General features: G+C 39.3%; 1 protein-coding gene across 7 annotated transcripts in view; it reads left to right on the top strand.

Moving 5' to 3' along the window:
• PTPRK (protein tyrosine phosphatase receptor type K) overlaps positions 1 to 15,984 on the top strand; it is a 412,034-nt gene that overhangs the window by 389,431 nt on the left and 6,619 nt on the right. For 4 of the 7 annotated variants that reach the window (XM_055810498.1, XM_055810497.1, XM_055810502.1 and 1 more), the window contains 12 exons: positions 660 to 747; positions 1,551 to 1,627; positions 1,822 to 1,839; positions 4,238 to 4,274; positions 5,969 to 6,066; positions 6,785 to 6,901; positions 7,647 to 7,801; positions 8,890 to 9,025; positions 10,952 to 11,101; positions 11,653 to 11,826; positions 14,868 to 14,999; positions 15,231 to 15,356. In XM_055810498.1, the coding sequence (XP_055666473.1) occupies positions 660 to 747; positions 1,551 to 1,627; positions 1,822 to 1,839; positions 4,238 to 4,274; positions 5,969 to 6,066; positions 6,785 to 6,901; positions 7,647 to 7,801; positions 8,890 to 9,025; positions 10,952 to 11,101; positions 11,653 to 11,826; positions 14,868 to 14,999; positions 15,231 to 15,356 (1,308 nt within the window). The remainder of the gene's footprint in view (positions 1 to 659; positions 748 to 1,550; positions 1,628 to 1,821; positions 1,840 to 4,237; positions 4,275 to 5,968; positions 6,067 to 6,784; positions 6,902 to 7,646; positions 7,802 to 8,889; positions 9,026 to 10,951; positions 11,102 to 11,652; positions 11,827 to 14,867; positions 15,000 to 15,230; positions 15,357 to 15,984) is intronic. The other 3 variants (XM_055810504.1, XM_055810499.1, XM_055810503.1) reach the window with 1 other exon arrangement.

Below are 15,984 nucleotides of genomic sequence, written 5' to 3'. Positions count from 1 at the left end.
AGATCAGGATAAGAGAGCATCTGGAAGGAAAGAATAGCATAGACATGCAACAGCTGTACAATATCTACGGGCAATGAAGAAAAAGCCGAGGAGGAATAAAAGCTGCTTCTATCACTTCTGAGACTTCAAACTCTTAAGAAGGGTTTAAAAATGTAGAATAATTTTGCTAGTGGCCAGAGGGAGGGATATGAGGAAAACTAACATTAACAATAAACATTGGCAGAGTAGGCTTCCTGAGGGTTCTGTAGGAAGAAAAGCCATTTTACTAAGCAATATGAGGAAAGCAATGTAATGCTGTAGTAAGCAGGCTGTATATTATGGTGCCTTGTAAGAAAGGTGGTCGGTCTCCCTGTGCTTTCACAGCTTACTGTTGTTCCTCCATAGCAAGTATGTCCAAGCAAGTTTAGCCTTCCAGCGTTTCCAGGATTTGAAATCCCTCTGGAGTCCCTCAGTGACATGCCCATTTGACCTGTAGCAGTCAGAGGGAGAGGGCCTCCCTTCTTCTCTAGATACGTTTCTGCACCATGGTCCCGCCTGGGTGACCAGAGTGGACGAGCAAAGCTGAGCTGACTTTGTGGTAGGGCAGTTCTTTTAAACTGTTATTTTTGGAGATAAATTAATGGTCAGAATGTTTTCTTTCGGAACATTTTTATTTATAGAGTTTCTTTGAGGGGCAGTCAGCTTCTTGGGATGTCGCTAAGAAGGATCAAAACAGAACAAAGAACCGCTATGGAAACATTATAGCATGTGAGTATCGGTGTGCTTGGTTTGAGCGATATAGCTGTAGTCATGTGTTACTTGTGCCGTGTTCTCTCTTTCTTTACAAGTCTCCAGTGGCGTGCTGCTTAATACCCCAAGCGGACGAGGAGGACAGTGCCTTTTCCAGCATGTTTTTGTCCTTCACAGTTCAACTTTCTTCCTTTTATAACTCAGACTGAATTTCACATTTGCATCTCTGTTGTGCAAGCTGTGGTAAGCATGTTAACAGCAACAAGCTAGCACTCATTTGGATGTTAATTCTGTAATTCGCAATTTGTTACTGTTTTACAAATGCAATTGAACACGCAGGAACGAAGCTACCGGAGAAGTGCGTGTAGAGTTAAGTTACCTCTTCATCAAATCCCAAGTGCATTGTTAACCTCTATGTTGTGACTTCCTTGGTTTTCTTATTGTCTCAGTATGAACTTATGCAGGCTGGGTCAGAAATAAGGAAACAGTAATCAGGATTTTTGTTTTTCTAGATTACCATCAGTGGAGCTGATGTTAAAAGGGACTTTGAGCAAGTAACCTGGTTTCTTTGTGTCTTTTTAACCATGTGTAACAGTGTGATACCTTTCAGGTAACTTAATGAAGTTTAGTGAATGTTTTTGAAGTAATTGGAGACCTCAGACAAACTGGTTCTTTGTAATTCTGTGTAAACGCTTACTACTTAAGGGTTGTAAATGGTGAGGTGCTTGTGCCAGCCGATTTTGCTTTTCTAGATGACTTGCCGTAAAATCTTACTTAAAATCACACTTCAAAAAGGCACCGTAACCACTTGGTTTTTACAGATGACCACTCCAGGGTGATTTTGCAACCTGTTGAAGATGACCCATCTTCAGATTACATTAATGCCAACTACATAGATGTGAGTGGATTGCACAGCTTTCTCCCTCTCAATTTACCAGCTTCTCTATGTGAAACTATTGCATGTTATGCCTACAAAGTTATTGAAAGCTTTCTTTTATTAAGAACAAAATGTACACTTTCCTTGTTCTACGTCCTAGTACTCACTGACATTGTTGTGCTTTCTTTCACATCTGACTTTGGTTTGGGCTGTAGATTTGGCTGTACAGGGATGTAAGTACCACTATATGTGAATAACAGCATCCTATTGTAAATATGTAATATAGATATTGTAATTAATTAATTTCCTCTTCTATTTTTATCAGTTGATAACTATGCATGCCTCATCTAATTTCTCTCATCTGTTCCTTTAAAAATTTCCTTTTGTGTGAATATTTTTTGTATCTGTTTTGAAAAAATAATTTAGCCTTTTAACATAGCTCTGAATATTATTAGATATTGTTACATACCTCAGATGAACCTGTCTGTTAAAGAGAATTTGCTGTTTGCTTTTTTTTTTTTATGATGATTTTGGCCACTAGCTTTTCTTTTCCCCTTCTCATTTATATGTGAGAAGCTGGATAGTGTGCTGTACTGTAGTTGTCTGAAAATGTACCTGTGAAGTAGTCTTAATATATGTTTGGCAAAAAGGGAAGGATGATGGCCTTTGGCAGGGGGGTGGTGTTTGTTTTTAACAATGATTTAGACAAACAATATTTAGCTGACGTTTCTCTTCAGGTGCTAATTTAGGTATTACAAAGTATATACACGTATATAGATAGATAAAAATATTTTAATTTAGTAGAAATTTCCTCATTACTGCAGAAAGCCTCTAAAGTTTGAAACTCCAGACTTTGATTAAAATAGAAATTAAATTATAAACTTAAAAAAAATTGGTATAAACAGGAAATCTGAACAAATTCTGCCAGGTGTTTTGATTAACAAAATACAACTTTTACCTAATTAACACCGTAGAAATAAATAAATTGTTGTATTCAAAGTAATTCGAAAGATACTGGAATAGCCAGTACAAGCATTTCTAAAATACATGGCTTTGGTTACCTTTCCTTATAATTACACCTTACTAATTTTTCCTGTCCACTGTTAGTTGTTAAATTATTTAAGACCCTCTCAACTTTCCAGGATATAAGGATTTAGCTCCAGGTATATTGCTTTCTTTTTATTTTGATATTTTAACATGGCGGTCTGTGTGAAGTGTTAGGCCTGTGATACTTTGCCTGGGGCCTTAAAAAAGAAAACTCTCCCAGATTTGTAATATATCCAGTACCTTGAGGGTGTTGTTTCTCTTATTTAGGAGTGAATTTAATCTCATTATAACCAGACAGGAAAGCTACAAGTTAAAACTGGCACTTTGCAATTTTAAAGTGACACTTTTACCTTCTTCTGGAAAGCATTACTGAGTTTAAAACAGTGTAGCACAGGTTCCACTTGCATAATTTGAAGCTGGGACTTGATATTAAGGACTCCAGGAGAAATTTTTGAGCCATCTGATACAATTTTGGTCTCTTGTAAAGCCAAGAGTGAGATACTCAGAAGTTTTTTTCATAAGCCCCAGAGGAAGGTGCTCTCACTCTAGATAGGATAATGAAGCAGTCTGTGGAAAAGGATATAAACTCCTTGGGTACATCGAAATCCTTCACTTTAATAGCGCCCTGTGAATACCAGGAATCCAAGGACTTGTGCTCCCCTGTAATATGATACTTGAATCAAGTGGCCTAATAAAACTGTAACCTAGAAAATAATTGGAGTTATTTCTTCACTATTTGCACATTGTTGAATTCTGTATTGTCTTCCCACCAGCAATACTCAAGTTTCCTTCCTCTTTGTAGCTAATGTTGCTGGCACTGGTCAAAATATATTCTGAATTATTTCCTCAAGGGCATCAGCTTTGTGTCTTGTAGTTTGCATGCAGACAAGTAATGCTGTACAGTACCGATAGCACTACTAGAGACCCAACTAACTGGAAAGGTTTAGTTGTGTAGAGTAATCTATCTATATATGTATGTGTATATACTTCTGTGCATCATGTCCAGTATAACTGATGTGCACTTTGTGCAGTAGCGCAAAATATTTTCAGAAGAATCCACTGCGGTAGGACCTCGATTCTGTACGCACACCGCAGTGTCCAGCTCTGTTCCCAGTAGTTATGGCTCGAGTACATACCTCTTTGTGCCTTGCAATTGCTCTGTTTAGAAGAAAACAAAAGGTGTGTACTTTTCCATATCAAATAAGCTGGGAACACAGATGAACTATTGAGATAATTTGGTGGCAAAGACAAGTTTTACAAAATCTCAAATAATGTATTTGGCTGGGGAGAGAATATCAATAGAGAACTAATTTTTAGGCCCAAGGGACCCCTCTAGAATACTCCTTCCCGGTACACTGCAATGTCTGTTCAAGTCAGATGTTCTTATTTCCATTTTATCTGTTATCATTCAAACCTTTTCAGTATTAACCGTTTTTTTAGGTTTTGAGCTTCATGCTGCTCTTAAATATTGGTTTGTTCTAAAAATTTTGTCTAGAGATAAGAATTCTGTAGTACCGTTATGCTTGTATTTTCCCCTTTCTGTTAGTAATACGGTACTCAAACCAACTTACATTGCTGTTTTAGGGATATCAGAGACCAAGTCACTACATCGCAACCCAAGGTAAGAATCTGCCAGCGTGAAGTATTCTCGGTAGTGTCCAGCAGTGTTTTTGTAAAATGGAAGTAGATGAAAATAAAGCATATCCAATATTGTGAGTTGTCATCTTGTGTTATGGTAAATTAACATAGCATGTTCAGGTGGAATGTGAATAAATGCAAAAATAGCACTAATTTGTCATGTCGATTAGCTATTGAGCAATTCTTTCAGTGATAAATTCAGCTGAAAAAGACAGAAGCTACTACCATGATTTCCAGTTATGAAGATGAATAGAGAAAAGTGGCGTGTGGACAGAGAAGAGAACAGTTTCAAGCTGCCTTGAGGCATTTTTCTTTCCATATTACAATATGTTAGAGTATTGTTAGGGTTTAGTCCGGGATGCAGACAGTGAAGATAGTAATGATAAATTAAATGCTATCTGAGAAAATCTGGGTAAAGTAAGGCCAGAGAAAGACAAAGCCTCTTTGTAGGAAGAGGTGTGGAAAATCTTTATCATATAACATCTTGCTAATAAAAAGGGGAGTTAGAGGAAAAAATTGAATTTCTATGGAAATTATTCATTGTGTATTTCTGATAAAACTCCTCACTGAGGAAAAACAAATAGATTAGTCTAAGATTGCACTGAAATATCAAAGGCCATGAATTAAAGTAAAAATAACTAGATTTAGATGTGTCATTATTTGATCTGTGAGTATAATCAGACAGCTGGCTGGAAACATCCAGTTATTTGTGCCCTTGGTTGATTGTAGCTGCACACAGGAAAGACAAACTAAAGGCTTGTTTTAAAGCAGGATGCTCGAATTTCTGTCCACGTTTTTTTTATTTTTGTGTAAGAGCTTCTAAACAGGTCTCTCTGTGGCAGTTAAGTCCACATTTGTATTTTATTTCTGGTTTACTATGTAAATCATTGCACATAATAGTGCGTAAAGGACACAAAAATGTATTGCTGCTTTTGTATGCAGCCTTCGATCAAGCATAAGGAATATGGTTGAGTCTTCAGATGTGTGTTATATACAGTAATATTTATGCTGCTGCTGGACCATGGTCAGGGAGCTGTTTCTGAGATGAATGTAACAGGGTAAAAGCCTCTGTTACTCAATGGAATGAGTCTCATCTCTGCAGAAGAGCAGGAGGCAAAGCTTAAACAAGTGCTTCTTGTCTGCTTCACAGAAAAGTAGTTTAGTTTAAATGTCCTTCAGTGGGAAGTTTATGGCTCAGCACCTATTCATGCTTGTGCAATTTGATGGGAGCTAGATGGTAAGTGTGCCGGATCTGTACCACCGGCCCTCCTGACTGATGCTTCACCCCAGTGTGGGCATCTCCTCAGTGAACATCTGAAGAAACTCAAGCTCAACGCATTATATTTAACAAATGTAAAACAAACCTAGAAATGTGACTACAGATGTAGTCACACATTGCTGTGTCCTTGTAGTTTTCAAGCAATCTGGCATTTCGCTACATGAAACACGTGCTATTAATTTATTTCAAGTGGCAATTCTGTTAAACTAAGAAGATTCAGCATTGGTTAGCAATAACAATAGTCTGGAAACTTGCATAATGGAATGATGGTGTGGTTTCATGAAGCTTTCATCTTTAAGCAAGTGTGTATCAGCTCTGTAAAGCACTGGATTTTATTTTTTGTGTTTGCTTTGACTGTTATTCTTTTGCAGAGCATTACCTGGAATCTTTTCTTACAGGTCCAGTTCATGAAACTGTGTATGACTTTTGGAGAATGATATGGCAGGAGCAATCAGCTTGTGTTGTCATGGTCACAAATTTAGTGGAAGTTGGGAGAGTAAGTTTTTGGTTTGATTTTCTTTTAAAGCTACAAACCTAAAAAACCTGTTGCCAAGACACACTATCAGCAGAATGTAGAAGAGTCTTGCTGAAAGACAACCCTGCATCCTGAGAGCCGGGGAAGGGGGACAGTCTAGACATTGTTGCAGTCGCAGTATTGTATAAAACCAAAGCTAACTTCTGAAATGGACTGGTGCTGTGTTGCTTTCATGAGTAGTGACAAATTGTCTGAATCCAAAATTCATATTTCAGCAAAATAGATTTTTATATTGTCACTCAAATGAGCAGAGTAAGTGGACTAGTGAGCAAATATGCTTCTATATCGGTGGCTAGAAATCAGCAAATTATTTACAGTTTAGCAGTAACACATCCCTCAGGGAGAAATATAAAGTGTCTGGGATTACTTGCAACAGTTTGATTGCTGATATGAAATGCATCCCAGTTTAACATAAGTGGAAATGTATTCCTAGCTCAGCACTAAAAAAAATATAAATGCTCATTTAGAAATGAATTTGGCTTCTAAGTACAGCTGTGTAAAGCAGTGAAAACTCCTTTTAGCTAGCGCTTAACTTGACAGCACAGCCATTAGCCATGACAAGGTACACGAGTGCCTGGTCATTCTGGAAATAAATGTGGTGTAATGCAGTACATGCAGTAGTGTATCCTCAAGCTTTTATTTTCCTTTGGTGTAAAATGCATTTCCATTTTGTATTTAGGTCAAGTGTTACAAGTACTGGCCTGATGACACAGAAGTTTATGGGGACTTCAAAGTGACTTGTGTAGAGATGGAACCCCTTGCAGAGTATGTCGTCAGGACCTTCACTCTCGGAAGGGTGAGTACATTTTGAAAGGGCTCAGCAAAACACTATTCCCTGGTACCAAGGGGTATGGAGGAGGCTGTGCTCGCACGTGTTGCTGTACAATACCAAATGCCTCTTTCTGGTTAGCAGGTCCACAGTGTGTAGGCAGCCTTACCTCACCATGGGAGTGATGCATTGCATCAGCACTACCCAAGCATGTGTCTGACTGTGGGATTTCAAATTTCCGCAGAAATGTTATTGACTGCTACCCTCCCCTCTCTGTCACCTCTTCTCTGTAGCCACACTTCTGAGCTGACTCAAACACTGGATTATGAATCATGGCTGGCATTCATCTCTGTTCACTCCGTCCTGAATGCCGCTAAGTCAATCTCACTTAAAGAATAAAGTCTGTGAATGCAATATATGCGATACAGTTGTGGTCTTCTGGTAAATCATTATACTTGCCTGTAAATGTAGCAGGCCATTGCCTTAATTAGCAAAACTTCTGAAAGTTGATGCAAATTGCATCTAAGACTATGAAAAAAAATTAGAGGCAAAACTAGCATACTTAATGATAAAAGTAAAACTTACAAAATTCAAAAGGGAAAAAAAACCAGAATGACATCTTTAAGCTTCGTACATTCATTGCTTTAAATAATTGGTGAAATGATGAAACCAGCATGTAGATCCTATCAGTGTGATAATGATTTGACTCAGAGAATATCTAGTCTATGAAATACTTTGAATTTCATAAGTTATTTATTTTTTCCTTTTACAGAGGGGCTACAACGAAATCCGTGAAGTTAAACAGTTTCATTTTACTGGCTGGCCAGATCATGGAGTTCCTTACAATGCCACAGGCCTGCTTTCCTTTATACGGAGAGTCAAATTATCCAACCCTCCTAGTGCAGGGCCTATTGTTGTCCATTGCAGGTGTGTACAAAAGAGGTAGATTGTTTTTTTCCACAACTATGTAGGTGATTATATTTACAGTAGTCTCTTGTGAAACATCCATCACTTTGAAGTGTTTTGGTTTTGTTGTTCCCTTTTTGAATTGCTTAATTCACACTGCGGTAGAATTTGCCTGTCTACAGCAGTGTTTGGAAATAACCAGATTCTAGTGCACTTTTCCTAAATAGAATAGGCAGAGATTTTCTTTTTCCTGCAAGAGCAGCACCAGCTAAATCATATGATACTTCAAGTTATCATTTTAGGTAGCCTACAACAATTTTGTGACAGCATTCGAGAATAAGTGTAGTTACAGCTGCTTTGACAGCTTGGTGTTGCATATAATGTCTGTTCAGATTATTAATTATGAAAATCTGTTCAGATTATTAATTTAAATCAAAGTAAGCAAGTAAATACAGAATGTTGGTTTTCCTCTGCAAGTTTTGCAAGGTTTGCGTTGTTGGGACACAGTCCCTTAAAAAATAAAATTTCCTTTCAGCATCATCAAATGTTTAATTGTATTCTGTAGATATTCGGCCTTTACAGATTTTAAGAATTCACTGTGCAAAACCTGTCCGTGGCTTTATTTAAAAATGAAATAAATCAAGAAAGATTCTTCTGGATACTGTTGAATGTGCTGCCTGAACCAGCTTAAAGCTTGGCTGGTAACATACGCTTCAGTTTCTTACTGTAATATATCACTTAAAAAACATCTTTAATCTTATTAAAAAAAAAAACAAACAAGATCTGTCTTTATTTTGAAGTGCGTAAGCTTAATCTTCCTCCAGATTTCAGTTTAACTTTTCTGTTTTACTTGAAGTATTGATCACTTGAAGGGTGATAAAAGGAGAAAAGAAATTTATTGGGGTTTTTTGCTGTTAGTAGGTCAGATCTGATGGGAAAAAGTTGTTTGGGGCACATTGAAAGGTTTAAAGGACATTACGAAGAGGAAAGAAGATAAAAATTAGATGATGGTTGTGATGAAAGAACTGAGTGACTTTATAAAAATGCTGTCAGTAATGAGTTTTGAAAGTCTGAGTCTATTCCTAACAGTATTCACTAATTTTTTGTAGTGCTGGTGCTGGACGGACAGGTTGTTATATTGTGATTGATATCATGTTAGATATGGCAGAAAGAGAAGGTGTTGTGGATATCTACAACTGTGTCAAAGCCTTACGGTCCCGTCGCATCAACATGGTACAGACAGAGGTATGGAAGTTTACCTTCAAAGCGCCTGATGCTTTCTGAAACGTGCGAGGTCAGAATTTCACTGTTACTCCGAAAAGCCCTGTTGAGGGGTTATGTCCACTGGGGAGCATAGCTCAATGCAGACAGTGCCCAGGACCAGGATGGTGCAACAAACCTGCCAGCTCTTTCATTCTTCACACAAACAAGTGCTCACCTAATTTTGTACCAAAAGGAAAGCAAAGGTGATTTTTTAGGGAGCACCTAAAAAGTGCTCCTTTTTAGGTAGGAGCAAAAAAAATACTTTTACAGTAGGCCCGTCTGGCATGTCTCTCTCCAGCTCTGGTATCAGCAATTCCAAGGACCCAAAGTTGGAATTTCAACAAGTTGCCACTGGTTTTAGATTGTCTCAAATCACTTTGTCCATAATTTGACTTACCTGTGGAACTTTATGTCCATTTCACTCTCCCTTTTCAACTCTGCTTTTATTTGCTTTATTAACCTCATCACCAAGCCTTTTCCTTTTTCTATCCTTTTTGTCTTTTGTCATGCCTTCAGCAGCTCCACAGTAAAACTATTGTCTTAGTGATGAAGCTAGAACAGCTCCCATTCTGCCACCTGAGAGTCATTGAGCTTCCACAGAAACATAGTTTATTGATACATATTAAGACAGGTTACCTGAAGTGGTTTGCCAGACCTCTCTCCTGTCCTCCATGTGGACATCTGCCTGAGAAGTTATTTCACCTGTGACCATGTGGAAATCTCTGCAGCTGGCAGCCAGGCATATCAATGCAATTTGGTGCAGGTTTTATTCCATGCTGCAGCCTGTGGCCGTTGAACAAATCAATGTTCCTGATCAACTACGGGGCCTTTGGGAAGTGCCTGTGGTGGAGCGTTTCAGTGCGACTGCTTCAACCATCCCAGTTTAATTTGCTCTTGCATGTGAATTAACACCCCTGCTGCAGTTCCTTTCTCTTTGTCACACTTTTGCCTCTTACCTCTCATCATCTCTCAGGAGTTCATACTCACGCAGCTAAATAAAGCTGTAATTGCAGCAAGTTCTTGTGATGCTCATCTAGACAACAGTGATGGCGATAGCTCCATAGCTGTGGCAATAGCTCCATAGCTATGAGGGTAAGGCGGCACAGGCTGTAAAGCCAGAATATGACCATGGTCCCTGGGCATGTGCTGTTGTTACAGGCACATGTTAAATTTTGTGCTGTTAATAACCTCATTGGTATCCACAATAGCTAGGTGAGGCTGGCACAGTTCTCGCAAGTTGCTGTGTAGACACAATTTACATCTATTACTCTTGGGGTAAATATAATAGGCGTTGTGTAAAAATTGACAGGAGGCCTGACTGAAACAGTAATGCAGTTGTCTAGGGCTCAGGATATCTCAAGGCAAGTCAAAGGAAAAAAAAAAAAAAAAGGAAAAAATGTTGTTCCTGTTGGGACGCACTTGAATTTATTACTGGCCTGGAGCCCGCTATCAGACAATTGGTGTACTAGCTTGCACACGCATAAGGAAAACGCAGTGTGCCAAATAATTGCTAATCACACTAATAGTGCTTGAAGCAATTTACACTTTCTGCTAGTACTGTAAGACTGAAAGCTATTTTTAAAAGAACAAAATGAGTAAAGCCAACAAGTCACTGGCATACACACAGAAACCTTCGAGCACCACAACTGAAAACCTCCCATTAAATAAATTGCTATGCCTGTTCTGTTAAGTTTTACTGAATTTAAATTAGTTCTGAACTAAACATCCTTGTTAACTGCATACCAATTAGGACAAGATTGTGTTTGTACTAAAGTGTTACTTAATGGGTTGATGGACACTACCTTGAATGACTCTTACAGTGTGCAGGAGATCTGTTTATCCTAAAAGAAGGAAAAATCAGTTGGTTTTAAATGGCTATAATTTCTGTTTCTTTGCCTAATTTGGTAGGAGCAGTACATCTTTATTCATGATGCCATTCTAGAAGCTTGCCTGTGTGGAGAAACTGCCATTCCTGTCTGCGAATTCAAAGCTGCTTATTTTGATATGATTAGAATAGACTCTCAGACAAACTCTTCACATCTCAAAGATGAGTTTCAGGTATTCACAGTTCCTACTAACTCTTCATGTGACAACAGTGTTTTTGCCTCTAGATACATTTAATTTAATTGAAGGGAAAGGGTTTTCATATCATATTTATAACATTTGGTCCCTTTTAGTCCACAAAATAAAGCATCCATGTTTACATCCTTTGCAAAGTTGTTTTAAGTATGGAGTATCATCCTTTGAATAAAATAGCAGTAAATATTTGGAATAAAGAGCACTAACTGGGAACCGCAGAGAGCATTGTTTTCATTTGCACAGCTCTTTAGAGGTCCAAAGTATCCTCTTTGTTTTATTCCTTTTGGAGAGGATAGTGTCATGTGGAATCTGTTCAGTGGTACATGGAGCTCCTTTTACACCTGCAGCTTAACCCGCCTTGAAAAGACTCAGCACATCCATCAAATAGATAGGAGCTCTTATTTGCTAATGTCTTCTTGCTAATGTCTCGTGTTTTTCCATATTGCAATATTTTAAATGAAAACGTGGGGAATCTAGAGTCCATTGTTTGTTAGTTCAGTGTGCTAAAGCAAGCATCCTCTCTCCCTTAGACCCTGAATTCTGTGACCCCTCGCCTGCAAGCAGAGGACTGCAGCATAGCCTGCTTGCCAAGGAACCATGACAAGAACCGCTTCATGGATATGCTGCCACCTGACAGATGTCTGCCTTTCCTAATTACTATTGATGGGGAGAGCAGCAACTACATCAATGCTGCTCTTATGGACGTAAGAGACTATCTTCTTTGTCTGCATAGTGTGCTATGAAAAACTGTGTAACATGAGAGAGAGCACTTGCTGATTTAGGAAAGGGTAATTCTTTCTTAGTGTAGTGCCCAGTAAAACCGTCCTAACAAGGAAGGGTGGAGCGAATGGGTAAGAAACCCCACCAGCTTGTGTTGCTTGTTCAGAAGGTTTGTTATCTTTAGTCTTCTGCATCCTTGTGGGACCCACTGGAAATCTCCCCTTTTCAACAGCATTATGTAAAGCTCTAGTCTCCAGTCCTCCAAATCTCAGCAGAATCTCAAAAGTCTGCTCGTTGTTGAGAAGTGAATGTTACATACTTGAGCATGAGGTTACTATTGCTATTTTAGGAAAAAGCCTACATATATCAAAGCAGGAGAGACAGGGGAAGAATGAAGGAAAAAAATGTTTCTTTGGCATATTTGGGGGTAGAGTTGGGGGTTTTTTTGTTCATATTTTGAGTTGCAGCTCTTTGAAGTTGAAGTTTGAGCGACGGATATACTGTCAGGGGAAAAGGTGAATTAATGGGAAAAATACAGGTGAACCTGCTTATAGGTGTCTGATTGATAAAGCAGTTAATCATATGTGCTGTCATATACCTGCCTGTGCCTGCCATTAGCATTTCCAAAGTTAGGCCCCTAAAGCCACCTTTACAGTAAATATTTAAATTAAATTAAAAAAATAGCCTGATTTTCAGGACCATCTCCTTTCCTCAAAAATGAAGCACTGTCAGAAACTGCAGTGTCAAGAAGAGATGCTGGAATAAAATGGCAAATAGCAGCACAAATCATCAGGACTGAATGATGTATTCATCCCAGAGCTCTGCCTGAGCTAGTGCAGGAAACATTTGAACTGCTAGCAAAATGCAGTCCCTAATCTCACAATTAGCTATTGTGCCAGAAAAATAGAGGACTAGCATTGTGTGAGACTAATCTATTATGGAGTCACTGGGGCTGAATGGATAAATTAGAGCAGTGAGCAGAATTTTGGTAGCAACTAAAATTGTTTAGAATTGCAGTTAAAATCACATTAAGCACCTGGATAAATTTGATGTGCTGTGGACCAACCAACACAGCTGCATAGAGGAGTGTGGTTTGGGGAGGAAGGAAGACGATGCAGGCTGAACGGCTGGGTGGCAGGAGGGCTCTGAGTGCGTAGCAGCGTGTGGCAGGCAGCGACAGGAACCAAGCAATGTATTAATGGATGAGCAGTCAGAGGCAAGTAAGGAAAGGCAGAAATGGTAGTAATAAAAGGAAAAAAGCCGCAGAAAAAAAGTAATATACTACAATGAAGTCATGTACCAAGGCTGATAGTACAGCGTTAAAACTGGAGGATAAAAGCTTTTTCTTGTCCTTTCTCTTCTGGGTTTTTTTTGGTTTTATTTTTAAGACCGATTTATCCAGAGAGGGGGACCCCACTGCTGGGCAAGGAAAGGGACTTTCAATAACAAAACAGAAATGGAAACTTTCCCCTTTCCACAATGTACTTGTCCCTGTGTTCCCACAAGGTGTCTGCTTCCCAGTGTGACAGTGGGTCTCCTGCCTCTTCTTTTTGAAAACCTCATCATCTCAGACTCAGTACATTCTCTCATCTCAGAAAAGACCAGAAATCATGGAGAAGAGGGTCAGGAAACATGTACAAAACTAGTACAAAACTAGTACATAATTTATTTCTTAAAAATACAAGGGAAGAACCGATATTGGTTGTTACTCTTCGCTTCCTGGGCAGATCTAGGAAGTAGGACACAAGCCACTACTACCCCAATATGCTGCTTCCCACATTAAAAAAGCATAGCAAACATAGATTAAAAATTTGTCAGCCACCTTTTTCTGTTGTCAAACAAGTACTGATGCTCAAGACATTCATTTTTTTTATCTTCACAATTTACAGCAAGTAGAAGGGTGAAAAGAATTGTATTTTTTCCTTCTGGGCCTCGCACTATGCTCTTCAAGGGTATGTCAATATATCGCACATGAAGATCCCTCATATCAATCTTCAAACAAGCAAGTTTCCATACCAAAAGTGGTTTAGCTGTGCTACCAGGTCTTTCTCCTAGGATAATTTACTTAATTCAATAAAAAACAGCCAAAGCGCTTTTGGTACCAGCATGGGTGCTAAACACAGGGATCTTTGCATTGCATACAGCAGTCCTAGCACTTCATCTTCAAACTGGTGACTTACAATCCCATCCACCTACAGGGATATTCACCATCTTACTATGTTTCTCAGATGAACCTGTTGGTGCTTCCTTGCCTGTTCATACACCTTCACCGCAGAACTCTTCGGTGCATAGTTGCAAACTGGCTGAAAACAACCTTCTGATATCTTCTTTTCTGCTTGGTGCTCATAACATATGTGCTGCAGGGAATTAGCCCCGCTGCTATTAGTTGCATCTCAGCTAACCTAAAGGCTGGAAGTCCCTATGTGCAGTTGTGTCTAACACAGCACACAGAAAATGGAATCTCCTGCCATGACAGGAAATACTATTTTCCTGTTTAACTTCTCCTTTCAGCTAGAAATGGGCCCCAGTAATCCTGAAGGTCAGTTCCATGGGTGACCTTGTGGCCGTGGCACTGAAAAAGAATTTGGGATTGAACATAGTCCCAGCTTCAGTTACAGAGCTCACGTGTAACCTGCTGTGGATGGGGTGACCTGAGACCTCTGCTCCCCTCTCTGCAACATAGGGAGAAGGCTTCCTGCTCGGTCTCTGGGACATTGTGCCTGGAGCGGAGTTGCTTGAGCCTCAGGTCAATGGAGTCCTGAAGAGCATCTTCAGTGCCCCGTGCATGTCTGAACTGAAACAGGGCTTGGCCTGTGACAAAGCAGAAGGTAGATGTGAGCAGAGTAACCTCTTTGTTCTTACCGGAGATGATAATGTATTTTTAACTTCAACAGCTTTGGTGAAATCTTGTGCAATTGATGTCACAGCTTTGTTTTATTTTTAAGTTTTTTTCTGTTGCAGTGTTTGAGTGGAAGTTATTAAGTACTTCCTCTACCAGTGCTAATAAAATCGTTTGTGTTTACAGAGCTACAGGCAGCCAGCAGCTTTTATTGTCACACAACATCCTTTACCAAACACTGTGAAAGATTTCTGGAGATTAGTATACGACTACGGCTGTACTTCTCTTGTGATGTTAAATGAAGTCGACTTAGCACAGGTTAGTTTGGGGCTGGAGTTTTCCACATACCATCGCATGCTTTAATCACTCTGGATCCACTACATGATCAAAATGTAGAGCAGTGCCATGACTTTACAGTTATTCTCTGCTTTACAGCAACTAATTAACACTAGTTGCTCAGTAAAGTTTAGGTGAGAGATCTGCAGTGGAATAAGGCAGCGCTCCAGTTGTAACATACCATTTAATTACGCCTGTTTTGCTTTGGTGCAGGGCTGCCCGCAATACTGGCCTGAGGAAGGGATACTGCGGTACGGTCCCATCCAAGTGGAATGCATGTCATGTTCAATGGACTGCGATGTCATAAACCGAATTTTCAGGATATGCAATCTAACAAGAGTGAGCATTTTCATAACAATATATAATGGAAGAATATGTCATTTCTAATGCTCTCTAGGCTCTTGTGGGTTTTAATTTGGAATAATGGTAAAATAACTAATGTTCTTAAGATATTGCCCAGAAAAGAAGCAGTCGGGCATCAATATCTAATACTAATTTCTAGTACTTTTCTATAGCTACACACTAAGCAGAGAGCAGTAAGGTGAATGGCTGTTGTTCTGTGGTGTTCTCCCGGATGAGTAGAAAATGTATGACAAGTACACTGTTTGCTCTGTGTGCAGGGAAAGAAATATCCTTGTAAGGAACATATAGTGACAGGTATTTAATTCATAGCTTCTGTAAGACATTTTCTGTGGTGAACCAGAAACAGGAGCACTGGGGCTGGTTATGCAGCCAGCACCTTCTCAGCTTAAGGTGCAAGAACCGCAACATAAAAGGAGGATTATGGCACCCTGCAAAGCGGGGTATGAAAAAAAACTCCAAAAGCTCCTCTGCCTCTGAAGGGCTCTGCACCACTGTGCCTCGACCTACATTTCTCATCTTTTTCTCAACTTCAGTAGCAGTGGCGGTCTTGAGCTCTTGTCTGCTCTTTCACACTTTACACCATCTTGTCATTTTGCTGTTCTGT

The sequence above is a fragment of the Falco peregrinus genome, chromosome 7, assembly GCF_023634155.1.
Source record: "Falco peregrinus isolate bFalPer1 chromosome 7, bFalPer1.pri, whole genome shotgun sequence".
In the NCBI taxonomy this organism is placed as follows: domain Eukaryota; kingdom Metazoa; phylum Chordata; class Aves; order Falconiformes; family Falconidae; genus Falco; species Falco peregrinus.
Note: the sequence above shows the minus strand (reverse complement) of the source record. Positions and strands in the feature narration are given on the sequence as shown.